Source organism: Solanum verrucosum, unplaced genomic scaffold (assembly GCF_900185275.1).
Source record: "Solanum verrucosum unplaced genomic scaffold, falcon-dt-bn FXZP01000113.1, whole genome shotgun sequence".
NCBI classification, from domain to species: Eukaryota; Viridiplantae; Streptophyta; class Magnoliopsida; order Solanales; family Solanaceae; genus Solanum; species Solanum verrucosum.
In genome coordinates this window covers 761,495-786,211 of record NW_026020105.1, presented here as the reverse complement: position 1 = coordinate 786,211, position 24,717 = coordinate 761,495, and the positions used below count along the sequence as shown (strand labels likewise).

The following is a 24,717-nucleotide window of genomic DNA, read 5'->3' as shown; positions in this document are numbered from 1 at the left end:
TGTTTTTTATATGCATTTTTCTTATATGTTTATCAATTGATTTTTATATTTTACATATGCATATCTTAAATTTATATTTTATTTGCCATTTTTTATCAATTAAATAAATTTATAAATATACAGCTCTTTGATCGATAAATTCAATAAATGAATATCAATATAGTTAACAAACAAAAGAATATTAATATATTTATGAAGCTGAATAAAATCACGTTGATGTGGCATGCTTCCGTGATCATTATTACTATTTATCTATTTCTTAAAATTTTGAATTTTTTTCTCTCATTTTTTGTTCAATAACCTTTTAAAACAATTATTCACTTTCCTTATTATTAGCATTTACTACATTTAACTCTTCCTTCCAAAAGAAAATATGTAACAGCTAAATACATAATGGAGCAATTAATGGGCATTATCACGCATTTTTTCCTATTAAATCATTGCTTCAACCCACGTACTATCAGTTTTTTTGTACTAATCCTTAATCACCTATAATTAATTAGACAATTCATTCCCCTATTTATTCATACCTTCTTAGACCTTTTCCTTTGGGGTTTCATGTGAGTATTTTTTTCATATCTTCTTGTACCTTTTACGGGGGGTTTCATGTTGTGTTTTTTTTTCCTTCTCTTTCATCTTCTTTCTTTTATTTTATCCATCCTTGATTTTTATATTTAATGTATATATGTTAGCACCATTTTAAACAGGATAATTACTCTGAAGCTTTTTGTTATGAAGAGCAGAAGAGGAAAACCAAGAGTTGATTTTATCCATTTTTTATTTTATTTTTAACGTATGTATATATGTTACTATCCTTTGAAAAGGATATTACTATGAAGCTTTTGATCTAAGCCAATAGTTTTTTATTATTATTATTATTTTATCAATATCAATGTTATTTAAATTTTTTAAAGATTTTATTTTAGTTTTAGGAAGTTAAGTTCTAATTCTATACAATATGTCTCTCTCCCTAAATCTAAATATGTATAGTATAATATTAAAGTTTAAGTATACACAACTTAATATTAAAGTGATATGACATCTCTCTATGTTTATTAAATTTAATTATGTTTTTTATTTGAATTTTTTAAATATTTACTATTGTAATAAATTGTCAATGAAAAAGTGTACAGAAAACTGAACATTTACATCAATATATATATATCACTCCGGTGATGTGGCGCTCTCTAAGGCCACAATTCTTATTACAATAGTAAATATTTTGAAAAATTCAAATAAAGATAACGTGATGTTTAAATTTGTAAGTGGTAGTGTCTCATAAACAAATGATGGCTTGCGGTTGTCATGATTTTGATGTTTGATGTTTGATGAGGTTAAGTCTTAATTTGAACATGGTATAAAAATATGAATGATGAATTTATAGCTATGAAACTAGTCGTATCGTGTTTTTTTTTAAAAACTCAACACATATATACACACGTGTTTATTTTTTTTATTTTTTTTGTTTATGTTTTTCTCCTTTATTTGTTTTTAAAGTTTCACCTTCATGACTCATAAGTCATACCTATTAAACTTCTACTTTCAATAATATAATAAACTTCATGATATTTAATTATAAAATTTAAGATGCTTTATGATATTCCTCTATTTTGTCTTATATAAATTCACCATTTTTTGTTTCATAAGATATATTCCTACTCAAAGATAGTACTTTTATTTTATTGTTCCTGAAATAATAATTATTATTATTATTATATTATAGTATCAAAATTTTATGCATTGAATCTATAGTTTTATTTTCATCATCTTTTTTTTAAATATGATTAAGACCTTGAGAAAGATATGTATTCTCTTCATGTAACTGTTTTAGTTTGGATTTTTATGATTGTTTAATTATCGTAAGTCTGAATTTTTATTTAGATGCAATACAACAATGTCGGAAATATATCAACTACTAATGAAGGCTCAAACAATACTATTAATGATTTACAAGAAATATATACATTAAATGTTGAAATACATTCTTTTAATTGTATAACGAACTATTTATGTTTTCTTTAAAGATTCCTCTATTTTTGTCTACATAAATTCATAATTTATTGTTTCATGAGACCCCTACTCAAGATTATCCTTTTATTTCATATTTGAAGTTATATTTTTCTTATATTACTATTATATATAAATAATTTTGGTTATTAAACACATCATATAAGGAAAAATCTTCTAAAGAGCAAATACTCATAAATAATTCAAAATTGTAAAATTCATAATTTATTGTTTCATGAGACCCCTACTCAAGAATATACTTTTTATTTCATATTTGAAATTATATTTTTCTTATATTACTATTATATATAAATAATTTTGGTTATTAAACACATTATTTAAGGAAAAATCTTCCGAAGAACAAAGATCCATAAATAATTTAAAATTGTAAAAATCATAAAATTTGAGTAGGAATAATAAATTGAACTAAGCCGCTTAGTATAATTTTTTAGCACTCAATATTTCAAAATATATATTTTATAAATTAATGAGGTATTTCATAGGGAAAATTGTATATAATAGCAAACTATTAATTCAAATTAAATGCTATAAACATAGTTTGATTTAATTGTACCCCATAGCAAACTGTTGCTATTTCGCCTCTCTCCTGGTGAATCTCATTCTCGTTGGCAGTCTCTCTCGCCTCTCTCACTTTTATACAAACACAAATATATAAAATGCGTTTGTGTTTATATAAAGCGAGAGAAAATTGTATATATACATATATTTTCGTTCCTCTCTCTCCCCTCTCCCAGATCTCGCTCGCCACTCTCACTTGTCTCTCTCACTTTATACAAACACAAATGTATACATTGCGTTTGTGTTTGTATAAAGCGAGAGAAAATTGTATATACAAATATAAATGCATATATTTTCATCCTATACACTTATGATTATACAAATACGATCTTCCCCTGCCCAATTTTCTTTTGTCTTTCTCTCTTTCTCGCTTTATACAAACACAGATTATACAATTGATCTTTTGTATATGTATACCGAAACAGAAACAGATTATACAACTGTTTTCTTTTGTATATGTATAGTGAAATATACATAATTATGTTTGCTATGGAGCGTAATTATGCAAACTATAGTTATAACATACAAATATGATTTTTATGTTTGCTATACGTGAAAGTTATTCTTTCATATCGCGCAATTCACTAGTGATAAAATAAAATAAAATCTAAAATTCTCAAATGAAACTCCATCAAACTTAACATATATATATATATTGATATGAAAATTTTGTAACTTATAATATTTTTCGTATAATTTTTAAATATTTAAAATTTTATTTTAAAATATGAAGTAATTATTGAAAATTAGTGAAATTAATTTTATTACAACAACTAAAAAGAAGGGAAGAGTAGCAATAAGATGCACATCCTTTTAATGGGTCTGTTTATATATATATATTGATATGAAAATTTTGTAACTTATAATATTTTTCGTATAATTTTTAAATATTTAAAATTTTATTTTAAAATTTGAAGTAATTATTGAAAATTAGTGAAATTAATTTTATTACGACAACTAAAAAGAAGGGAAGAGTAGCAATAAGATGCACATCCTTTTAATGGGTCTGTTTCAACACTTGAAGAACATCGTCGTCCTCGATGCATCATGACCAACTCGTAAATTCTCAACAAACAAAACAGTCACTGTCACTATAACGTGCCATTATCCCATACGTTTCCATCAAACCAAATTCCCATCTACCAAAAGCAATAAGAATATCCCTTTCTTCTTTCTACTTCTATACTTAATAACATCGATAATATTCATGCTATAAATATTCTGTGATTTCCATATTCAATTCCATATTTAACACAATGTCTGAACCAACAACTATCATATTACATGGAGATTTACAACTCCATATTATTGAAGCCCGTCATTTACCAAACTTCGACATAACTTCCGACCGTCTTCGCCGTTGCTTCACTTTCGGTGGCATATGCGAGAAACCACATCATAACACCGCCGACCTCGCCGGAGACGATTACCGGAGTGATAAAAAAGATCACCACCGGAAAATCATTACCAGTGACCCATATGTTACCGTTTCAGCTCCACAAACCGCTTTAGCCCGTACTCGGGTCATTCCTAACTCGCAATACCCATTTTGGGATGAGCACTTTCGGATTCCCTTAGCTCATCCTATAGCCTATTTGGAGTTTCGGGTCAAGGATGATGACCTTTTCGGGGCGGAGATCATGGGTAAAGTGAAAATACCGGCGGAGAGAATCGCTACCGGTGAGGATATCTCCGGTTGGTTTCCGATTATTGGGTCTTCTGGGAAACCCTCGAAACCCGATACGGCTCTTCGTGTACACATGAAGTTTTACCCTTACGAGAAAAACCCATTGTACAAACAGGGGATTGCTTCAGATCCTCAGCATTTAGGTGTGAGAAATTCGTATTTTCCAGTGAGGAAAGGGAGTTCAGTGAAATTATACCAAGATGCTCATGTAAGTAATAATATAAAATTCCCAGAAATTGAACTGGAAAATGGTACAGACTTTGAACACAAAAAATGTTGGGAAGATATATGTTATGCAATTTCAGAGGCTCATCACTTGATTTACATTGTTGGGTGGTCTGTTTTTCATAAGATTAAGTTAATCAGAGAACCCACAAGGCCATTGCCAAGAGGAGGTGATTTGACACTTGGTGAATTACTTAAATACAAATCACAAGAGGGTGTAAGAGTTCTGTTGTTACTTTGGGATGATAAAACTTCGCATGATAAGTTCTTCATTACCACCGTATGTACTGTTGAAATACATTCTGATAAAGTATAGTATTATATTGTGGCTTTAATGCATACTTTATGCTTGTTTATTAAAGAAGGTGTTTAGATAGTAGTAGCACGTGACTATCTTTACTTGTTAATTGTTACGTCCTTCATGGCTAGTAGAATCTATAAGCTAGCAGCATTTAACTTTAGCAAGTTGCTGTTATTTTTTATTCTCTCTCACTCCTTTTTTATTTATTTGTTTTGTTTTGACTTGACATAAAGTTTAAAAAAGTAAAAAAGTTTTTTGAATCTTGTGGTCTTAAACTAAAGATACTTAGAATGTATCAAAATATCATTTAATTTGTGGTTTTATTGAAATCAAAGAGTCGTCAAGGAAGGAAAGATACGTTCTTTTTTGCAAGACTAACAAATTGAAACGGAGTGAGTTATAAGAAAGTAAGACTAACAAATTGAAACGGAGGGAGTTATATTTTTCATTCGTATTCAACTCTTGCTGGTTGCTGTTATTTAGTTTGAAATTCTTCATTTTTTTGCTTAAACTCCAATGACTATGTAGCCCTCCATAATTTCCTATACGGCTATGCGAATGTTCTGCATACCGCTCGTAGGCATTTTAAAGGCAACTAAGCCTTCCTAGCCTCAAGACCTGCATGGTCAATTCCTTTTAAAACATTTTCAGCTAATATAGGGACATAGTTATACCCATGATTATGAATGGAAATCTTTCTATGCAATTCAGATATGTGCTGGGTGACATCTATTATTTGGCCAAACTGAGCTCAGTGTAATCTGTATCGTCAAACAACAATTGCTTTTCTCTTTGTTTTCCAAGTTGATGCATGCCTTCAGCTGTAGTTCTGGTTGTATAGGCACCTTTTACAATAATTTGAGATGGCATTTGTTGCAGGAAGGATTAATGGGAACTCACGATGAGGAGACCAAAAAGTTCTTCAAGCATTCATCTGTGATTTGTGTTCTGTCACCACGTTATGCTAGCAGTAAGCTCAGCATTATGAAGCAACAGGTAACTTATCAAGCCGTTTGAAATAACTGCAAGATTAGCATTATGAAGCAACAGGTCAACTTTTTAACCATCCACCAGTTTGTCAGGTTTAAGATAGTCTAAGAACTTTGAGGTTTAGCTTCTATACGCGACTATGAAGTTACTGTCCCTGAAATAGCTGCAAGATTAGCATTATGAAGCAACAGGTCAACTTTTTAACCATTCACCAGTTTGTCAGATTTAAGATAGTCTAAGAACTTTGAGTTTTAGCTTCTATACGTGACTATGAAGTTACTGTCCCTGCAATAACCTTTCAATAGTCCTGTCCAGACCCAATTCTTATAAAATAGAAAGTGTTCACATAAGTTTGCTGGAGAAATGAAAAAAGAGGTCAAAAGGTTCAGCAAGAAAAGATTGCAATGATGCATTCTTTTTTGTTGTTGATGGTGAATATTGTCCTGAATAGTGGACTGGAGAAACATACTTCTTATAAACATAACACCTCAGGCTTTGCTGGGTTGAGTGAAGCTAAATTTTGTTATTGTGCATATCTAATGATAGCATGAATATTCTGTAGTAGAAATCTATTCTTGCTTTGACACAAAACTACTTCCTTACTCTTTGACCTTTATCTCCCCTTTGTTGATATTATTTTACATATTTAATTCTTTCTTCCAGGTTGTTGGAACCATGTTCACGCATCACCAGAAGTGCATTCTTGTTGATACACAGGCTCCTGGTAATAATAGAAAAATTACAGCATTCTTAGGAGGTCTTGATCTCTGTGATGGTCGCTATGATACACCTGAACATCGCTTATTCCGTGATCTTGACACTGTATTTAAAGATGATTTTCATCAGCCTAACTATCCTGTGAGTAGTTTGTTGTTCCAAATATTTCCTTGATAATTCTGATACCTGTATTTTTTAATTTGGTGTGGTTCCTACATTTATAATTGATAATTACAAGAAAGACCTTGTCAAAAAAAACTTTCAAGAATTTTGAAGTTGGTAGGTAGAGTCAGCCTCACAAATGCAGATGATCTATAGCCTTGTTCCATATTCTCTCTTGCATTATGTTGACAATTTCTAACAAAGAGTATTTTGCTAAGAATTTTCGAAATTACTATAGTTTCTATTGCTGAAACATGTATGCTAACTGCTATCCCGAATTCAACAATAAGAAATTATGAGAACAGTCAGCAGGCACCGATATGGCACTACAGAAATCTGCTAGTAGATGTTAGTTGGGAAAAGGTCAAGTATACTTTATTGTTTATTCTAGATGGACTACCTGGGCTGCTGCAGATTGATAATTATAACTAGTGGAGACCAAGTCATGTGAAAAGAATGATTCTGAGGGTTCCCTGTTAAGCTATATACCTTATAAAGTGAGTTAATCTCAAAAGGTCACTCAACTTTGTTAATTTATGTAGTAAAGTCATATAAAATCACTCGACCAATTAAAATAGACATGTTTTCAAATGATTTGTCAAATATGTTAAGAGAAACCAAAACCCAACACCACCACCCGCCGGCCAATAAATCAATGTTTGCTTCTACTGCTACCAATTTCCAACACCAATCTCTGTAGCCTGAATCACAATTCCACTGAACAGGCGAACCACATCCAAACACTTACGCTTTATCCAGTTTAAAATAACACCAATTAATCTATGTAGCCTGAATCACGATTATCTTAATTTATGAAGTCCATATAAAAAATAACTCAATATTTTTTTTAATAATAAATTTGATTGAGTGATTTCATTAATACAAATGATAAGTTGAGTGACTTTACTGATATAAATGTCTAAGTTAAGTGATTTTATTGATATAAAATAAAGCTTAATGATTTTACTAGATAAACTCTCAAAGTTGAGTGACCTTTTGAGATATTAACTCCTTATAAAGTGTCCAAAAGTCTGTTCCAGCATATGAAGTTTAATCCATCTGTTAATGCTTGTAGACATTTTAGAAGTTGCTATTGCTCATGTGACTAAAAATGTCAGCAAGCAATGGACAACCTGTAGTTCAAAGTATTCAATTTTTTATGCCTGTTTGATTAGTTTGGGCTGTAAAGCATGTCCTCAACTTCTGTAATTGCTGCAAAAGTTTTGCTCAGGATTTTTCTAAGCTGTCCATGTTGGTTGAATCAAGTGTGTTTCTGTTCCCTTTAGGAATAGTTTGGCTCATAGAAAAGTTATCCCGGGATAATAATGCAAGGGATGTAATACTGGGATTAATAATCCAGTGTATATACCTCTTTTTGACGAATGTTTGGTTCATTGCATTGAAAATGGGATATACGGTGTATAACGAAAATATGTATTTGGTTTAAAGCAAGATAACGTTTTCTCTTCAATTTTACCCTTATTTAAAAATTATTTTGGTCTTTCTGTTCTATCCAAGGATTGGTAATCTTGGTATTAGAATCCCAGGTTAAATCCGGTTTAAGATAATAGTATGGTTCTGGTATAGAAGAATTCTGGTATCGTCTATACTGGGAACAAATCCAACCAAACGGGATAAAATAATCCCTGATTTTATACTGGGATTATTTTTCTAATCCCAATAACCAATTGATCCAGAGTTCCATTCCTTGCTGGAGTTGATGCATGAAGAGGCTCCTCTCTTGTGAATTTCACCAGCCTTAACTCTGTTTCTGAACGGAATTTAGCAATCTAAAAGGGTTTATTTTTTATTTCAAATGCCAAGTGGGGAAATGAGAGCGGAAAGAAGTTCTAGTAAAGTATTCAGAGCTACTTTTTATACTTGAAGGCCCGAAGCAACTACACTTTAGGGCATCCTGTTAATTACTTATCCTTTTTTATTTATTTTTTTGAGAATTGGTAAACATTGTATTCTTCAGCATTAATGATATGCTGGGGACCTTTAAAAAATTCAGAAAAGAACAAAAAGCATAATACTTACAAGGATCCTAAGAGTTCTAAAAGTTGATCTGAATCCTCTAATCCTATCTCTTTACACCAAAAATATAGAGATACAATGCAATTCCATTTAACCTTGTGAATGGAATTGGATATATCTTCAAAATTCCTACTATTCCTCTCCTTCCACACTGTCCACCAAATGCAATGTGGAATCAAATTCCACCAGGTCTTCTGTCTCTTGCTACCTCCTCTCCGGATCCAACAACTAAGTAAATCAGTTGTATGTTCGGGCATAGTCCATTTCACTTCTAAATAGTTGAGAAACATGGACCATATTTCTGCTGTGAAAGTACAATGTAAGAATAGGTGACTGTTAGTTTCCCCCGTCTTTCCACATAAAGAACACCACGGAAGTATGATCTTTCTTTTCTTCCTCAAGACTTCATGAGTCAAGCATGCCTTTCTAATGACCAGCCAAGTAAAGCATTTAACTTTTGTTGGTGCTGCAGTCCTCCAGATATTTTTCCATGAACTCTGGTATCTGCTACTTTGCGAGTTGCACTCCTTTTTATATGCCCTGCCAATTGTGAATATCCCATCCTTACTGTGTGACCATCTAACAACATCATTGTCAGTATTGGTGCCTGCAAAATCCCCCACTTCCTCCAACAATTTGGCTACTCTCTCTATTTCCCAATCATTTAGAAGTCTTCTGAAATAGAGATTCCAACCTTGTACTGTCCAGCAATCACTGATCATTGCCTCAGAATTGGTGCACAAAATAAATAGATCAGGAAACAGATCTTTTAGGGGGGTTTGTTTGATCCATACATCCCACCAGAATCTAGTTCTCCTTCCATCCCCCACCTTGATATGTAAATTTGCTTCTAACTTGGGCCATAAGTTTCTAATAGGTCTCCAAACCCCCGCTCCATAAGCATCCGTGCTTATGTTACTACACCAGAAATCCATCCTCCCCATATTTACATTTAATCAAATCTTTCCACAAAGCTTGCCTCTCCTCAGTGTATCTCCACAACCATTTCATCAAAAGACTATTGTTATGCTTCCTCAAATCTCTGATGCCCAAGCCACCTTTATCTTTTCTATGCAAAACTGTCGCCCACTTGACCAAATTGTATCCTTTGTTCTCTTTGCAACCATGCCAGAGGAAATCTCTCCTAAGTTTGTCCAATTTCTTAACCACTTTTGCCGGTATAGTAAAAAGAGACATAACATATGTTGGGAGAGAGTCTAGAACAGAGTTGATAAGAATGTGTCTGCCACCAAAAGAAATGTATTGAGCCTTCCATCTAGCTAGTCTCTTTTCAGTCTTCTCGACTATGTTGTCCCATATCTTCATGTCTTTGTGTGTATTACCTAAAGGCATACCCAAATAAGTTGTGGGCAATTTCCCCACTCCGCAGCCCAAAATGTCAGCTAGACTTTGGAAGTTTGTCACATCCTTTATAGGATATAAACTGCTCTTTCCCCAGTTAACTTTCAGACCTGTACAAGCTTCAAAAAACAACAAAATTAGTTTGATGAATCTAAACTGCTCCTCCCGTGGCTCACAGAAAATCACGGTGTCATCTGCATAAAGTAGATGGCAAATCTCTTTAATATCACCATTGTTTCCACTAATCTGGAAACCTCTGATCCACCTGTTTTGAGTAGCAATTCTTATCAAGCTGTCAAATCCCTCCATTACCAGGATAAATAAAAAGGGTGAAAGAGGATCACCTTGTCTAATTCCCCTTCCTGACGAGAAAAAAACCCACCGGTTCTCCATTTACAAGAATGGAGAATCTCACAGTGCTTATGCAAAATTTTATCCATGCCACCCATCTTTCTCCAAAACCCATTTGTCTCAAGGTGTTTAGTAGGAAGCCCCAATTTACATGATCGTATGCTTTTTCAATGTCCAGCTTACACATTACCCCTGGAGTGTTTCCTTTCAATCTGGAGTCCACACACTCACTTGCAATGAGAGCTGCATCCATTATTTGTCTTCCTTTATGAAGATTTCAGATATAATTTCTATATATGTATCATTCTGGTTTGATCAATGCTTCTCTATGTAGGAAACATGGACACTTTGAAAATAAATCTTTAATTTAACTTTATTCTGAAATACCACAAGAATAATGTTGTTATATCTACTTACTATTTGAAGTGTCTGAAACTACTGTTACCTACAAGCTACTGTTGTCCCAAACTATTTAGCCTAGTCTTTTGCATTTTTCATGCCATCTATCATGGGGAAGTGGTCACACTTTGATGAAAAGAAAAAAAAATACTAATGGTTATAGAAACTAGGTGTCTATGTGATAAAAAGGATTCAAATAACATAGAAAAAAACTAAAATCTGAACTGACATTCATGTCCCTGGAATTTGAGTATTCAGGTAAAAGTTTGTGTTTTCCTATATTGTTATTTTAATATCATTGTAATTTATTGCTTGGATGCTGATGTAAATTAGTTTGGGAGTTGTATTTTGTAGGCTGGTTATTGTATAATATTTGTCATCAGCCAATTTACACAAAACACTATACAAAGCATGCAGTTGTTACTATGTCAAATCTGGTACACTCTCAAGATGATATTTTTTATTGAAAATAAGTCTTAGTTTAAAAATAGGTTTTGGAGAATGGTAAACAAGAACTATAAAAAAAATTAGTTTACTACACAAACAATGACTTTAAGAATTTTCTAGTGTATTACTCGACATTCAGTAATTCATTGATATATTCCAATGTTATTTGACTTAAATTTCTCAAGCACTTTATGGAAGTTTAATGTGTTGAGTGATATTTATTTACCTTATTAGACATGTCCAAGGACTATGATTAAGTATATTAAACATTGAGTATTTGATTGTCAACCGTAAATAAGGTTAACTCCCCAAGTTACTTAGGATAAGGGTTGTAATGGTTGATTTGAACCAATGACTGTGAAAGTGAAACTAGGCAGTTTCATTATATGATTATTGCCAGCCACATGTTTATGTGATTTCCTATGTCTTTTCTACCATGAGATTTCATACTATTTCTTTTGATCGTGGTTTTCTAGTTGATTATATCTTTATAATTGTCTTTTATTTGTACCACATATACTAGCCAGGGACCAAGGCCCCGAGGGAGCCATGGCATGATTTGCACTGTAGAATTGATGGACCTGCTGCATATGACATGCTTATAAACTTTGCTCAGCGATGGAGGAGAGCAACAAAGTGGAGGGAATTCTCTTTTCTCAAGAAAACAATGGCCCGTTGGCATGATGATGCAATGCTAAAAATCGAGCGTATCTCATGGATACTCAGCCCAGCTTTTGCTGTTTCCAAAGAAAGGACTGAGATTCCAGAGGATGATCCCGAACTATATGTATCTAGGGAAGATCACCCTGAAAATTGGCATGTGCAGGTAGATATTTCTTTTTCATGCAAATGATTTTACAGAATTCGCTGGATCACTTTTAATGCTCATCGTCATTTCTCATATTGCAGATCTTTCGTTCCATTGATTCAGGTTCAGTGCAAGGTTTTCCCAGGAGTACTGATGTTGCTGAGGAACAGGTACAGAAACCATAGTTTATTATCATAATCTTTTCATAGTTCTACTAAACTAGCTATACTTTATATTTAGAATTAGCAGAAAATGTATCTGATTGCCCATCACTATTCACAATTTCTGTGCATTATGTCTTTTGCAGAACCTTATCAGCTCAAAAGATCTGGTAGTAGACAAAAGCATTGAAGCAGCATACATCCAGGCGATAAGATCCGCTCAGCATTTCATATATATTGAAAATCAGTATTTTCTTGGGTCATCATACGCTTGGCCATCATACAAAGATGCAGGTAAATTTATATTCTGTTGCTGTATTGTCGAATATAAATGTAAAATACATGACACTATGTACCCCCAAATAAATAAATAAAAGATATGATTCTCAACCAAAAGATATGGCTTGGTTTTATATTCACAAGTAAAATTATTGAGCCAATTTACATTTGCTACTTCAGTGCATTTGACTAATAGGTAAATCCAGATGGGAAAGTCAGATGTTACTTTAACTATCATATTTTACACGGTCATCATACAGATAAGATGTGTCCGTGTTAATAATTGCATCAGAAAGTTGCTGTTATACTCTAACAGGTTTCAATGTTTTGTACTTCCTATTCCTAGAACAAAGTTTAAAAATTTTGTAAGTTCCAATTCGTCTCCACTTTATTTTCTTCAAGTGTTTCATTAACAGCAAGTCTTGAAAGTTTTCCATTTCTTCCTGAAAGCAGTACTTTTTATAGCTCTTACAAGTTTAATAGGATCGTCCAGTCATCAGTTGAGCTGATCAAAATTTCTTGTTCTACTTCGACTTAAATGCATTGGTTCTTCTTTCTTACCAGACTTGAATTTGTGTTCCTACTGTTATTTTTTATCAGGAGCTGATCATCTGGTACCAATGGAGTTGGCACTGAAAATTGCTAGTAAAATTAGATCCAAGGAACGGTTTTGTGTATATGTTGTTATGCCCATGTGGCCCGAGGGGGATCCCAAGTCAACTACTATGCAAGAAATTCTATACTGGCAGGTAATCTGTTTCCTGGAACATCATTACCTGTATATTGGATTTCATAAATGTAATTTCATCTAACATTGATTATGTGATACACTGCTCACGTTGGACAGCTAATAGAGATGCCAGCTGTTTGGGTATCCAAAAATCTTATGCATCTGTTATCATGTCGATTAGCATAAAAGGGAATGGAAATAGCTGCCCATTTTCTAATCATTCTCATCCTTATAAATTGGTATTTTATTTCTTAAATATGTAGGGACACAAAACCAAGGAAAAAAGATTTTGAGAAAGGATATCAATGGGAAAATCTTTTGTATTTGAGGAACCCGGCAGAATGAATGAGAGGATAATTTTGATAAAGAATGCTACCTTATACTAAAATATTTTATGTTGTCTCAAGCTTATGCCATTTTTCTATTTAATTTTGATGATTTAGTATGTTATGATATAAAAAAAAAAAAAAATCAGACACGAGAATTTTCTGGATGTGCTTTATTGAGATTTCGTGTGCTTTCAACAGAGCCAGACAATGCAAATGATGTATCAAGTTATTGCAAGGGAGCTCAAGTCAATGCAGCTTTTAGACTCACATCCACTAGATTATTTAAATTTTTACTGCCTTGGCAACCGTGAAGCGAATGCTCAATCTTCTTGTGATGCTGAAAAGGTAATAGCCAAGTGAATTTGTGTAGTTTGTGTTAACTGAGTATATAAACACAACATGCACTTGCAGTGAAGTGGAAGGTCATCATGAAATTGAAAAATTTGTGCTCTTTACTCATAGATCTAGCTTGTTGGCTTGCTGGTGTCTATGAACCGGTCACTTTTTAATCTAATCTAGTAGGTTTTATATTTAGCCCATAGTATGTCTGGATAAGGGAGTATATATGGATAAACTATCTTCTTCATAAAGGTGTTACATTTCTTTATCTATCTTCCTTTCATGTCACTTCCTTAAGTATTTCTCCTCACACTGTTATTTCGCCAATGCATGCATTTTGATTAGAATGCTTCATTTATACAATCCATCTTAGTCACTGTCCTCATAGTATAATTGTTTCAAACTCTTCAAGGTCGTCAATGGAATTGTCACAGAATCCTTGAAATGAATACAGAACTTCCTTGTCTTTGAGCAACCTCACATGAAAAAAGCGCTGAACCCTCTATGCACTCCTAAGTTTTCGCTTCTCCATTCTATGTTTTCCCTCTGTTCCTACGACAAAGCAACATACCCATCTGTCATATCCTAGTGAGTGTTGTGTTTTTGTCCCCTTATTTGTGGTAATGATGGGGTGTTTCAACTGTTTTGCACTGAGAGATTTCCCTACGTGCTATGATTTAAGTCCTTGTTATGAGCAGTGAATACTAGTACCAATGAAGATGTTGTGCCTGATGGGTCTTTTAGTGTTAAGCCCAAACTCTATGCAGTGACCTATTTTCTAAAAGATAAGTATACTGTCACTGGGAGTCACTATCATGGTGCTTCTAGATGTTTCTCAAGCAATAAGCAAATGAAGTAAAATTAATGTAAAAACAACTCTAAAATGGTGCTGAGAGCTGTCGAATACATGAGGTTGCATAAACTCAATTAATTGCTATTCATGTAAGGAACCAAGTAACTATAGCAGTATTTGCTTCATATGCATTGATAACCCTAAATCAAGAAGCTAGTAACATATATATATATATATATATGCATTTGACACTAAATAAGTAAATATTGGTTTGAGATGAGTTTAGATAGAGTGACATGGTCTTTGGGGATTCATATAGCCGACCTCAACTTGTTGGGATTGAGACATAGTTCTTATATGTGTATGTGACGCTAAGTACAGTTACAATTTTTTCTACAAAATATATTTTGTTCCTTTCCCTCCACAGTCCACATAGCCCAAGGAATACATGCAGGTACAGTTATAATTAGGTCTTCTTCTATACCAGCATTGAAGTAATTCCCAGCTGTCCTTCATAGTCCACTTTTGCTCAAAGATGGTAAAAAGCAGGTTCCATAGTTGTCTAGTAACTTTATAATTGAAAAACTGGTGATTTGAATCGTCAACCTCCATTTCACATAACAAGCATCTGTGAAATGCAACATATATTGGCAGATCATGTTTCATGAAATTACTATAATGTGTTTCGATTCAATTAAGCTTGGCAATTTTTTAAGTCATGTTTTCAATCTTTGCCATGCGACCAGGTCTCGGATTCGTTTAAATTTCAGCGTTTTATGATATATGTGCATGCTAAAGGGATGATAGTAGATGATGAATATGTCATAATGGGTTCAGCCAACATAAATCAACGATCTTTAGCTGGGTCGAAGGACACTGAGATAGCTATGGGTGCCTATCAGCCGCATCACTCCTGGGGAAAGAAGCAGCAGCATCCACGGGGACAGGTTCGAATGTTTGATAATTTTCCCTTGCAAAATTCTTTATTTTCTAAATTTATTATTTGAAGTTAGAGAGAAAAGATGAACTTTGGACAACATATTAAGACAGGGGAAGCAACCTAGGTTTAGTTGGAAAGTTACGTGCAAACTTAAAAGAAGACTATGTCTTCCATTTTAGAACCAGGAGCCAGGGCAATGAACTATTCATTGATCATAAACTATTAGTTCAAATAGCCCAAACTGTATTGATATGTCAAATTATTGAAAAGAAGAAGGAATCAATACTAGTCTACTGTTAGAAGTCAAATGTTCATTTACTAAAATCCACTGTTTTGAGATGAAGTTGAGCAAAACTCTGATGTTTAAGTGAATCATTTCTTTTTTCATATTGTCTTGATCTCCAGATCTATGGATATAGAATGTCTCTGTGGGCAGAGCACCTCGGAACGTTAGAAGATTGTTTCAAAGAACCAGAAGCATTAGAATGTGTAAGGAGAGTGAATGCAGTCGCTGAAGACAACTGGAAGAGATACACAGCTGATAATTTCACTGAATTGAATGGACATCTTCTCAAGTATCCTGTACTAGTGGATGCTGATGGCAAAGTAGGTTCCTTACCTGAATATGAATGTTTTCCAGATCTTGGAGGTAAAATAGTAGGAAACCCATCCCCTACCATCCCGGATGTTTTGACCACTTGATTTTCAAGAATAGTCATGATGTCCCTTTTGGGGCATCTGATAAAACTAGAACGATACAAAAAAGATTAACATGACCCTGTACAAGAATGACACGCGCAAATTCAACAATTCTCATGTTTCTGAGTCTGGCAATGTCAAGATGGAGCATGTAGCTATGAAATAGTATACTCTCATTCATATCTATTTATGTTGTACATCAAAAGGTAGAAAAGAACTTGAAAATATTGTAATGCCTGTAAACAATTCCTGGACCCTGTTAAAGAAATAGAAATTTGATTGTCAATTACTTCCTTTCTGTTAATTCCACATTGGTTTAATTATTCTTAAACAACTACATATTTTTATTTAACTTTGTCCTTAAAGTGGAAAACTTTAAATTAAAACAACCAGAATTGTACTTGTTGCCTGGTTTGTATTCTAACCATTTCCAGGAAATGCTAATTTCATATTTCTTCTAATTTATCTACTTCTTAAATTTTTAAATTCAACATTTTTTGTTGGCAAAGAAGGATAGCTAGTCTTCTGTCTCTGTGTTCTTGCTTTTGCATATTATTATTTGGATAGAAAAATAGACCCCACTGGCCTCTTTTTGGTTCTGCCAAAATAGTAATTGTAAATTTCACAAGTAAAAGTCTGGGATAATTTGAAATTTCAAAAACATGTTTATCAATAAGTGATTATCACTTTTATTTTATTTTTCTTTCCTTTGTTTAAATTTTAATCTATCAAATGAAATATGATTTGGAAGATTAACAAATCAGATTTTCTCGTTATTAACTTCTTCGTAATTTAGCAATAGGTTGTTCATTAGGTGAGGTACTAGTAGCATAGTATAGGAATTAAAAAAACAATCAATTGTTTAGTCCTTACTATGAAAAATGACACATTTAACTTGTGATTTGCTTAGTCTAGTCAAAGTTTGATAAAGGTGATTATAATCATTTGTCTCAACTAGTAGAAGGTGGTAAGTATTCTATACAATTAGTCGAGATGTAAAAACTTACCCAAACATCACCATCATTTTTAAAAAAAATTGTCTCTAACTTTAATTAAAGATTATCCAATCAAGATTGGTTTTATATTTATTGAAGCCTCTTGCTATTAAATTCTGACTTGCATTTTGGTGTTGCACATTAGGATCTTTTACATCTTAAGTTTACTTGTCTAACACTTTAATGGGGTAGATAAACTCTCTAAGGCTTTATTTATTTAATACTTAATAGATGTTTGGATGTAAATTGTTCAGATATTAGGTCATTATGTGTGTTTATTTTTTTTTTAAAAAAAATCAATTAATGGGTCTGAAAGGATCTGATTCAGTCAAATCTATGAGGGAGTCTTATCTCTATTCAGACTTTTTTTAAAACGCTAATTTACAGGGCAGTCTCAAAAAATTTGGGGGCCTAAAGTCAAACTTCATAGAGAGACCTTATTTTTTAGTTAACATATATAAATTAAATAATTATAACATACTCAATGTATTTCTACAAGTGTAGTGTGGAGAGGTAGAATATACGCTGATATGATGAAATAAGTGCAAATAATTTAAATTTTCAATGAAAAATATATACTCATACAAAGTTAGATAGTGTTACGCTTGAGGAAAAGTTTATATACATATATGATATAATATATGTATGGTTATTTTTTTTCTCTATATTTATGCTTGCCCTCTCCCCTCCCTCCCTCTCCATTATCAGCATCTTCCTACTCTCTTTCAAATGAGTGTTGAATTTTTTTCCTCTTGAACATGTTAGTTTTCAAAAAATTTTATAAGTAATAAACAAAGTACTTATAAAAAGTTTTGAAAACTAACTTGTTAAAGAGGGAAACAAAAGTCAAAACTCATTTAAAGAGAGTTGGCAAACACCCATAATGGAGAGAGAGGGATAAGCGTATATATAGAGAAAAATAACAATATTTGAGCTTTATGAGGAAATAAATTAGCGTTTTAAAAAGAATTTAAATAAAAATAAGATTCTCTCATAAATCTATTCGAAATAGATTCTTTCAGACTCATTAAGTGATTTATTTAAGAAAAATAAACACTCTAATGTCTGAACCATTTAGATTCAAACCTTTATTAATTGCAAAACAAATGAGGCCTAAGACTCTAATGGGGTAGATCTCTTTGTTTTATAAAAAGAGCAATAAAAAAATGAAAAAATGTTTGAAATATATCTGAACTTTGAACGAAATTGTTGTAACAATACCGAACTTTGAAAAAGACCTTTTACCCCTGCACTATTTAATAGTGCATTTTAAAGGTATATATGTGCCCACGTGGACATCATAAATATTGCATCATTATAAATAGTAACGTGTCCACGTGAGCACATATATACCTTTAAAATATACTATTAAATAGTGCAGGGGGTAAAAGGTCTTTTATTTCGGCCAAAATTAGAGTATTTTTCAGACCCTTTTTCCTTTAAAAAAAATGTAATAATTTATTTATTTTTTTGTCGTGCCTAAATAGCGAATAAAGTTAGGTCAGGAAGGTGGTAAGCAAATGTTATGGATGTTTTTCCTTCAATTTTTTGGGACAAGTTAACACTTTGTTGGATGGTTTTTATGTATTATTTTATAATGTATTGTACTATATTGTTATAATAATGAATACAAAATTTGAATAGATTGTATTGTTTTTTGACTTACAAAATGTAACACATCTATAATTTGAATGATAAACCTATTAAAAATAGGCTATAATAGAGCTACATTGAAAATATAAGATAAAAAAGATATATAATTACATTAAATAACAAATAAAGACAAACTAAGAAGAGAATATTAAGATAACGATGCAATCACACCAAATTGTGTTTTTTATACATAAAATGGGCTCTTTATCTAATGATAGATTTAAATAAGGGAAAAATGACAAATATACTCCTGAACTATCATAAATGATATGCAGATACCCTCCGTCATACTTTTGGGACATTTGTACCACTGTCGTCCAAAAACTAGAGCATATATGCCCTTCACTCTAACAGAAGACTAAATAGGGACACGTGACACAATCTTATCCATCGATTCAATATTTAATAAATGTCGAATCGGTGAATAAGATTATGACATGTGTAGGTCTGTTAGTATAAAGGGTATATATGGTCTAATTTTTGGACGGTAGGGACATCAATGTCCCAAAAGTATGACGAAGATATCTGCATACCATTTACAATAATTCAGGGATATATTTATCTTTTTCCCCTTAAAACAAATAGGATATAATAAAATTTAAATTTAAGTAACAATCAAAACAAACATTATAACAACCATCCATCCAAACAAGGCGTAAGAGGAAATCTGTGCCCTTTCCCATCACATCACAGCACTTCACTTTCCCCCAAAGAAGCGTCTTGCAGCAAAATCGTTTGCTTCGATTTAGGGTTTTCTCGTATTCTGGGAAATGGTGAGCTCCCTCTCTTCTTACCTGCAAATGCTTTGATCCTTTTTCCTCTGATTTTCGCCAATTGATCTTATTTTCGAATTCTTTGCAGGCTGATTCTCCTCGCCAAAGGTTCGTCTTTGTTTCTTTCGCCAATTCTATATTTGATTTTTGTATTTATTGAACCATCTTTCTCTTAAAAATTGCTACTTGCATCTCTTTGTTGTAGTTACAGTTTTTGGCAAGTCCTTCATGTTTGATTGTTTTAGGTTAACTTGTTTATGACTCCATAGATCTCGTTGGTTATGTGCTATAGAGTAGGATATATGCAGCTGGGACCATTTGAATAAGCTATTGCATGATTATGGTATCAATTTTGACTTAAATATTTACCTACTTTGAAGAAAAAAGTTGGACTAAGAAAACATGCATTCAGACAGCCAATTCACAATCTTTACTTCTTATACAATACAACCATAACAACAACATGTCCAGTGTAATTCCACAAGTGGGGTCTAGTTAGAGTGGGGTGTATGCGGGTTAGAGAAATTGCCAAAGATAGACCCTCGGCTCAAGAAAAGTGTCTTACTTCATATGCTTTACTTTATATATGTCACTTAATTGCACTTTCTCAATGTTTTGTTCATATGCTTACCATAGTGAAGGCAAGTTCTATAGAATGGTTGTAAGACCAACAATGTAGGAGTGGATGTTAGGCCTCTGAAATTCTAACATATCCTCAAGGTGAGTGTCGTAATGAATACTGAGATGGATATGCAGTGATACAAGATTGAAAATAATCATACTCTACAGAATGTGCTAGTTAGTAGTAACACGCGTAGAAGATAAGATGGGGGACTGGCACTTTAGATGATTGATCATATCCTTACTGACCTCCTGATGCACCAGTTGGCGGTTTATAGCTGTGGAACCCAGGGGACAAGGTAGAACCTAAAATCGTATATAAAAGAATTTTGCCATAAGACATTTCTCGGAGTCTAGGAAAAGTACGGTACAATGAAAGAAAAATGTCTGTAAAGGTGATAGCAGTTAGTTAGGATTATGTTTTAGGTCTAATGTTTGTTGGAGTTTATGTATTAGTAGAAAATGTGGAGAACTTCTGGTGCTAGTGAAACAAATTTTTTATAGTACTCCCTCTGTCCAATTTATGTGGCACTTTTCGTTTTTTGAGAGTCAAACAATTTATGTTTGACCAGAAATTTGCGCGTGGAGTCTTCAATTTTTTTGAAATGAAATTTATATATTTGTTAATTACGTAAAAAGTACTATAAGTCACAATAATTGGCAATTCAAAATAATTAAAAGATATGTGAAAAAGTTACGGTCAAAGATAGACTTGTTTGAATCTCAAAATTCGAAAAGTGCCACATAAATTGGGACGGAGGGAGTATTTGACAGAGAGGGACTTAAATGGAGTTACATAGACAACAGAATTCGTATAGTCGTCCCCTACTTGTTGGTTTTGTAGTGTATTTGTACAATTTTAAATTTTGGTGTAAGAAAATCAGCCATTAAGTTTGAGTAAGTTAGAAATGTTTCTTTCCAGCTCATTCAGAAAATGAATTATGATTTTGAACTTGGTTAACATACCTCTATTTTTTGATAACCAAGAATTCCCAAGAGCTATTTGGTACATGGTTCTAAACTTTATGTATGATCTCTAACTTTCTCCCTTAAGTATCAGGTTTTTCTCTGCGAAAGATTCGAACCATGACTTGTGCTTAACCCTTATGTCGCTCATCAATGATTTGTTGTTGTTGTTTAGTCCCATAAGTTGATTTTGACGCCTAATAGTGTAATAGGCTGAGTTAACTCAAAGATGTGATATAAGTCTCTACTGGTTATTATATTATGGATGACATAACTTAAAGATCAAACATTTAAAATCACAGTACCGGTGATGGGTTGACTCTTTTACCATGATTAAAAAATGGACCTTGGACCTAATTTAATTGCAAAAGCTAGCTCATTATGTGAGGGTTGTTCAAGGCCATATAAAAAAGGACAATCCCATTTCTTTCAATGAATGTGACATTCTAAGTATCAATATCATAGAATAACTATCCTACTCTTCCGGAAAGTTCAGATTTGTAATTGTCCACTCTCTTAGTTTATACTTTGATAGTCCACTTTTATGTTAACTATAAACATTGTAATTTTTTCTAGACTTATATTTTGAGCACAAATTATGTCTTTTCCACAATTATAATTTATAAGAATGGGGTCAAATCCTAAGTAACTCTTGTGTTATTTCATGGCGAGTAGCTGGTTTCATTGGATGGTGGAAGTGTAATGGAGATACACTTCAAGCTATATTTTTGAGGTTTCTGGCCAATCTGTAGGCTTAATTGCTGGAGCATGTTATTTTTTGAATAATTTACATTTATCCAACTATACTGCTGTTATTTGGAGTGTCATTTCCTTATCCAAGTATAATTCTATGATTCATTCTGAACACTTTCTAAATGTATTCCAAGCATTGCGTTAATATAAAAAAAAAATCGTGGATTTTAATATATAATTTTTTTTCCTGCTTTATGATATGTATGAAATTTTACCTGCAAAAAGATGATTTCATTCTTTGAGGGGTCCCTTTGATATATGTTTTATGTCAATATGCTTTGTGCCATTTATCTTGTTTATTGTTGAAACTGTTTGATCTTATATTTTTCGGATGTCCAGGTATTCACGCTCTCCTTCTCCTTGGGAAGAAAAGTCGAGATCTAGATCTAAATCAAGGTCTAGATCTCCACCTGGGTCATATTCAAGGCCAAAGGAAAGATCAAGGTCAAGAAGCCGTGGAAGGTTTGTTGGACCTTCAGCTTTACTCTACCTTAGCATTTTCTTTTTAACAGTGGTGTCCAAGCACCTTAACTATTCCACTAAGTACTTGCTAATGGGAACTCGTCCCACTAGGCAGATGGGAAGAAATCAGTTTAGTGTTTTCGTCTCTGGTGGTTTTTTTACCAATACCCACTTCATTGATCATTAGGACAGTGTCCTTGGGGCTTGGGTACAACCTTGCCTTAGTATTTATTATTGTAGTGATACGTGCATATTCCCCGGAATTATGTTCGGGTTTGTTTTGAAGCTGCTTTTCTCGTCCTATATGACTTATTTCAGGGAAGAAGTTTCTAATCCGGGAAACACACTTTATGTGACTGGTTTGTCTACAAGGGTCACGGAAAGGGACCTGGAGGAGCATTTCTCAAAGGAGGGGAAGGTTGGTTATTTTTAGTTAATGTATTAGTAGGTTACTTTCTCATTTCTTCTCAAGTTCCATCTCCTGCAGCTCTTCCTAGCTCACAGCAAGGTTTTTACCCTCCAAAATCACGTGTATTGTATTTTTCTTCAGGTTTATCCATAGTAGAGTCTGGTCAATGTGTAAACAAACAGATTGATTTATGGTGTTATCTTTACCAGAATAGCTTCCCATTATACCTGTATTGATTTTTTTGTTTCTTCTGAATTTTCTTTAAATTTTGTTTACTAGGTGAAATCAGTTTTTCTTGTCATGGAGCCGCGTTCTCGGATTTCTCGTGGTTTTGCTTTTATAACGATGGATAGTATGGAGGATGCTAATCGTTGCATTAAACACCTTAATCAGACGGTTCTTGAAGGCCGTTACATCACAGTGGAAAAGGTTAGCTTGTCTATGGACTGTAAACCCATTTGTTTCCTATTTGATTGCATATCTGTCTTCTTAACTTGGAGGTTTTCTGGCTACATTCAGAAAGACATTGCGTCAGCTTTGTTGGCAGCAATCAAAGATGATCAGTTCTTCCCTTGCAACATTATTACTCAGTTTGATCAATCGCTCGCTAAAACAGCTTTTTACATGCATCTGCTCAACTAAACGTAGCAACTATATTGCCAACAACTATACTACTTCAGCAAATTCTTTCAACTCTCAACTAATCAACGGTCATTATCAACAATCTAATCAGGCTTTTATGGTATTGGATACCTGGCATTGGTTTCTATCTTCCATCCTTCTTCCTGTGATAAAACATGTAAAGATAACTAAGCTGCTCTGTTTACACAAATTGAATGGTATTAGCATGTGCTTGTGCCAGTCATTCACTAAGCATGGAAGGGAAAAAAGATGAATCTGATTTCTTTGCCCATATGAGAGAATGGTGTGTTCATTCTTTATTACAACAGGGATTTCATTGTCTGATCTGGATACCCCATTTCTTTGGGATGTAAATGTACATTTTGTTGAGATCTCCCATTTTGAGACATATATGTATTTTTCAGTCTCGGAGGAAACGTGGAAGGACTCCTACGCCTGGTCACTATCTAGGGCTTAAGAACGCAAGGGATGACGGTGAGTGTTTCTAATATTATACAAGTTTGTATGGCATATTCAGTGTAATCATGGAAGTTCTTAACTACTGGTTGCTTTCTTCATAGGTTATCGTGGTGATCGTGGAGACCGTGGCAGGTATAGAGATCGTGAGGACTATGGGTACCGAAGATCTCCAAGGCATTCACCATATAGAGGTGGGCGAGATTATTCACCTAGGCATTCACCTTATGGGGGAAGGTCAAGAAGGGAGCGTTCTAGGTCATATTCTCCTTATGAAAGGAGCTATCCTCGTGGTCCCAGATAGGACTTTGTCAAGGCGTAATCCCCAATGGCAATGGAAAACTGCTACAAGAATCTTTATAGTGTGGTTTGTCTAGGCTGGTGTGTTTATGTATTGTGCTTATCTCTAGCTGACTTCCTTATTGTACCTTAGTTTGCAACAAGGTTTAAGTAGCGAACAGAATGAAATTACAAACCCTGGGAAATGTAGTTCTGCTGCTGATTTGATGGAACTTTAATTGAAAATTTGTGATTCTTGTATCATAGTTTGCATTGCTTTTAGAGGGAATCAGTATGTTAGAAGAAGAAATGATTTGCACGAATGACCAAAATTAGGGAATTTTTCACGAGCCAGGTTCTTGAAGT

At 33.3% G+C, this 24,717-nt stretch overlaps 2 protein-coding genes and 1 non-coding gene across 3 annotated transcripts; all 3 read left to right on the top strand.

Annotated features, from left to right (window-relative positions):
* Nucleotides 1–3,818: 3,818 nt before the first annotated feature.
* LOC125825251 (phospholipase D delta-like) lies at nucleotides 3,819–16,631 on the top strand. The gene is made up of 10 exons (XM_049504599.1): nucleotides 3,819–4,778; nucleotides 5,679–5,795; nucleotides 6,453–6,647; nucleotides 11,788–12,090; nucleotides 12,174–12,242; nucleotides 12,380–12,527; nucleotides 13,113–13,261; nucleotides 13,770–13,916; nucleotides 15,450–15,650; nucleotides 16,049–16,631. The coding sequence occupies exons 1-10, from the start codon at nucleotides 3,843–3,845 to the stop codon at nucleotides 16,343–16,345; spliced, it is 2,562 nt and encodes an 853-aa protein (XP_049360556.1). The 5' UTR covers nucleotides 3,819–3,842; the 3' UTR covers nucleotides 16,346–16,631.
* Nucleotides 16,366–16,466, top strand: LOC125825290 (U6 spliceosomal RNA). The gene has a single exon (XR_007442844.1). It is a non-coding gene; the product is annotated as a U6 spliceosomal RNA (small nuclear RNA).
* Nucleotides 16,632–19,660: 3,029 nt separating the features above from the next.
* On the top strand, nucleotides 19,661–24,612 carry LOC125825267 (serine/arginine-rich splicing factor SR45a-like). The gene is made up of 7 exons (XM_049504618.1): nucleotides 19,661–19,763; nucleotides 19,852–19,871; nucleotides 22,443–22,565; nucleotides 22,884–22,983; nucleotides 23,254–23,403; nucleotides 24,021–24,090; nucleotides 24,177–24,612. The coding sequence occupies exons 1-7, from the start codon at nucleotides 19,761–19,763 to the stop codon at nucleotides 24,374–24,376; spliced, it is 666 nt and encodes a 221-aa protein (XP_049360575.1). The 5' UTR covers nucleotides 19,661–19,760; the 3' UTR covers nucleotides 24,377–24,612.
* The last annotated feature ends 105 nt before the right edge of the window (nucleotides 24,613–24,717 follow it).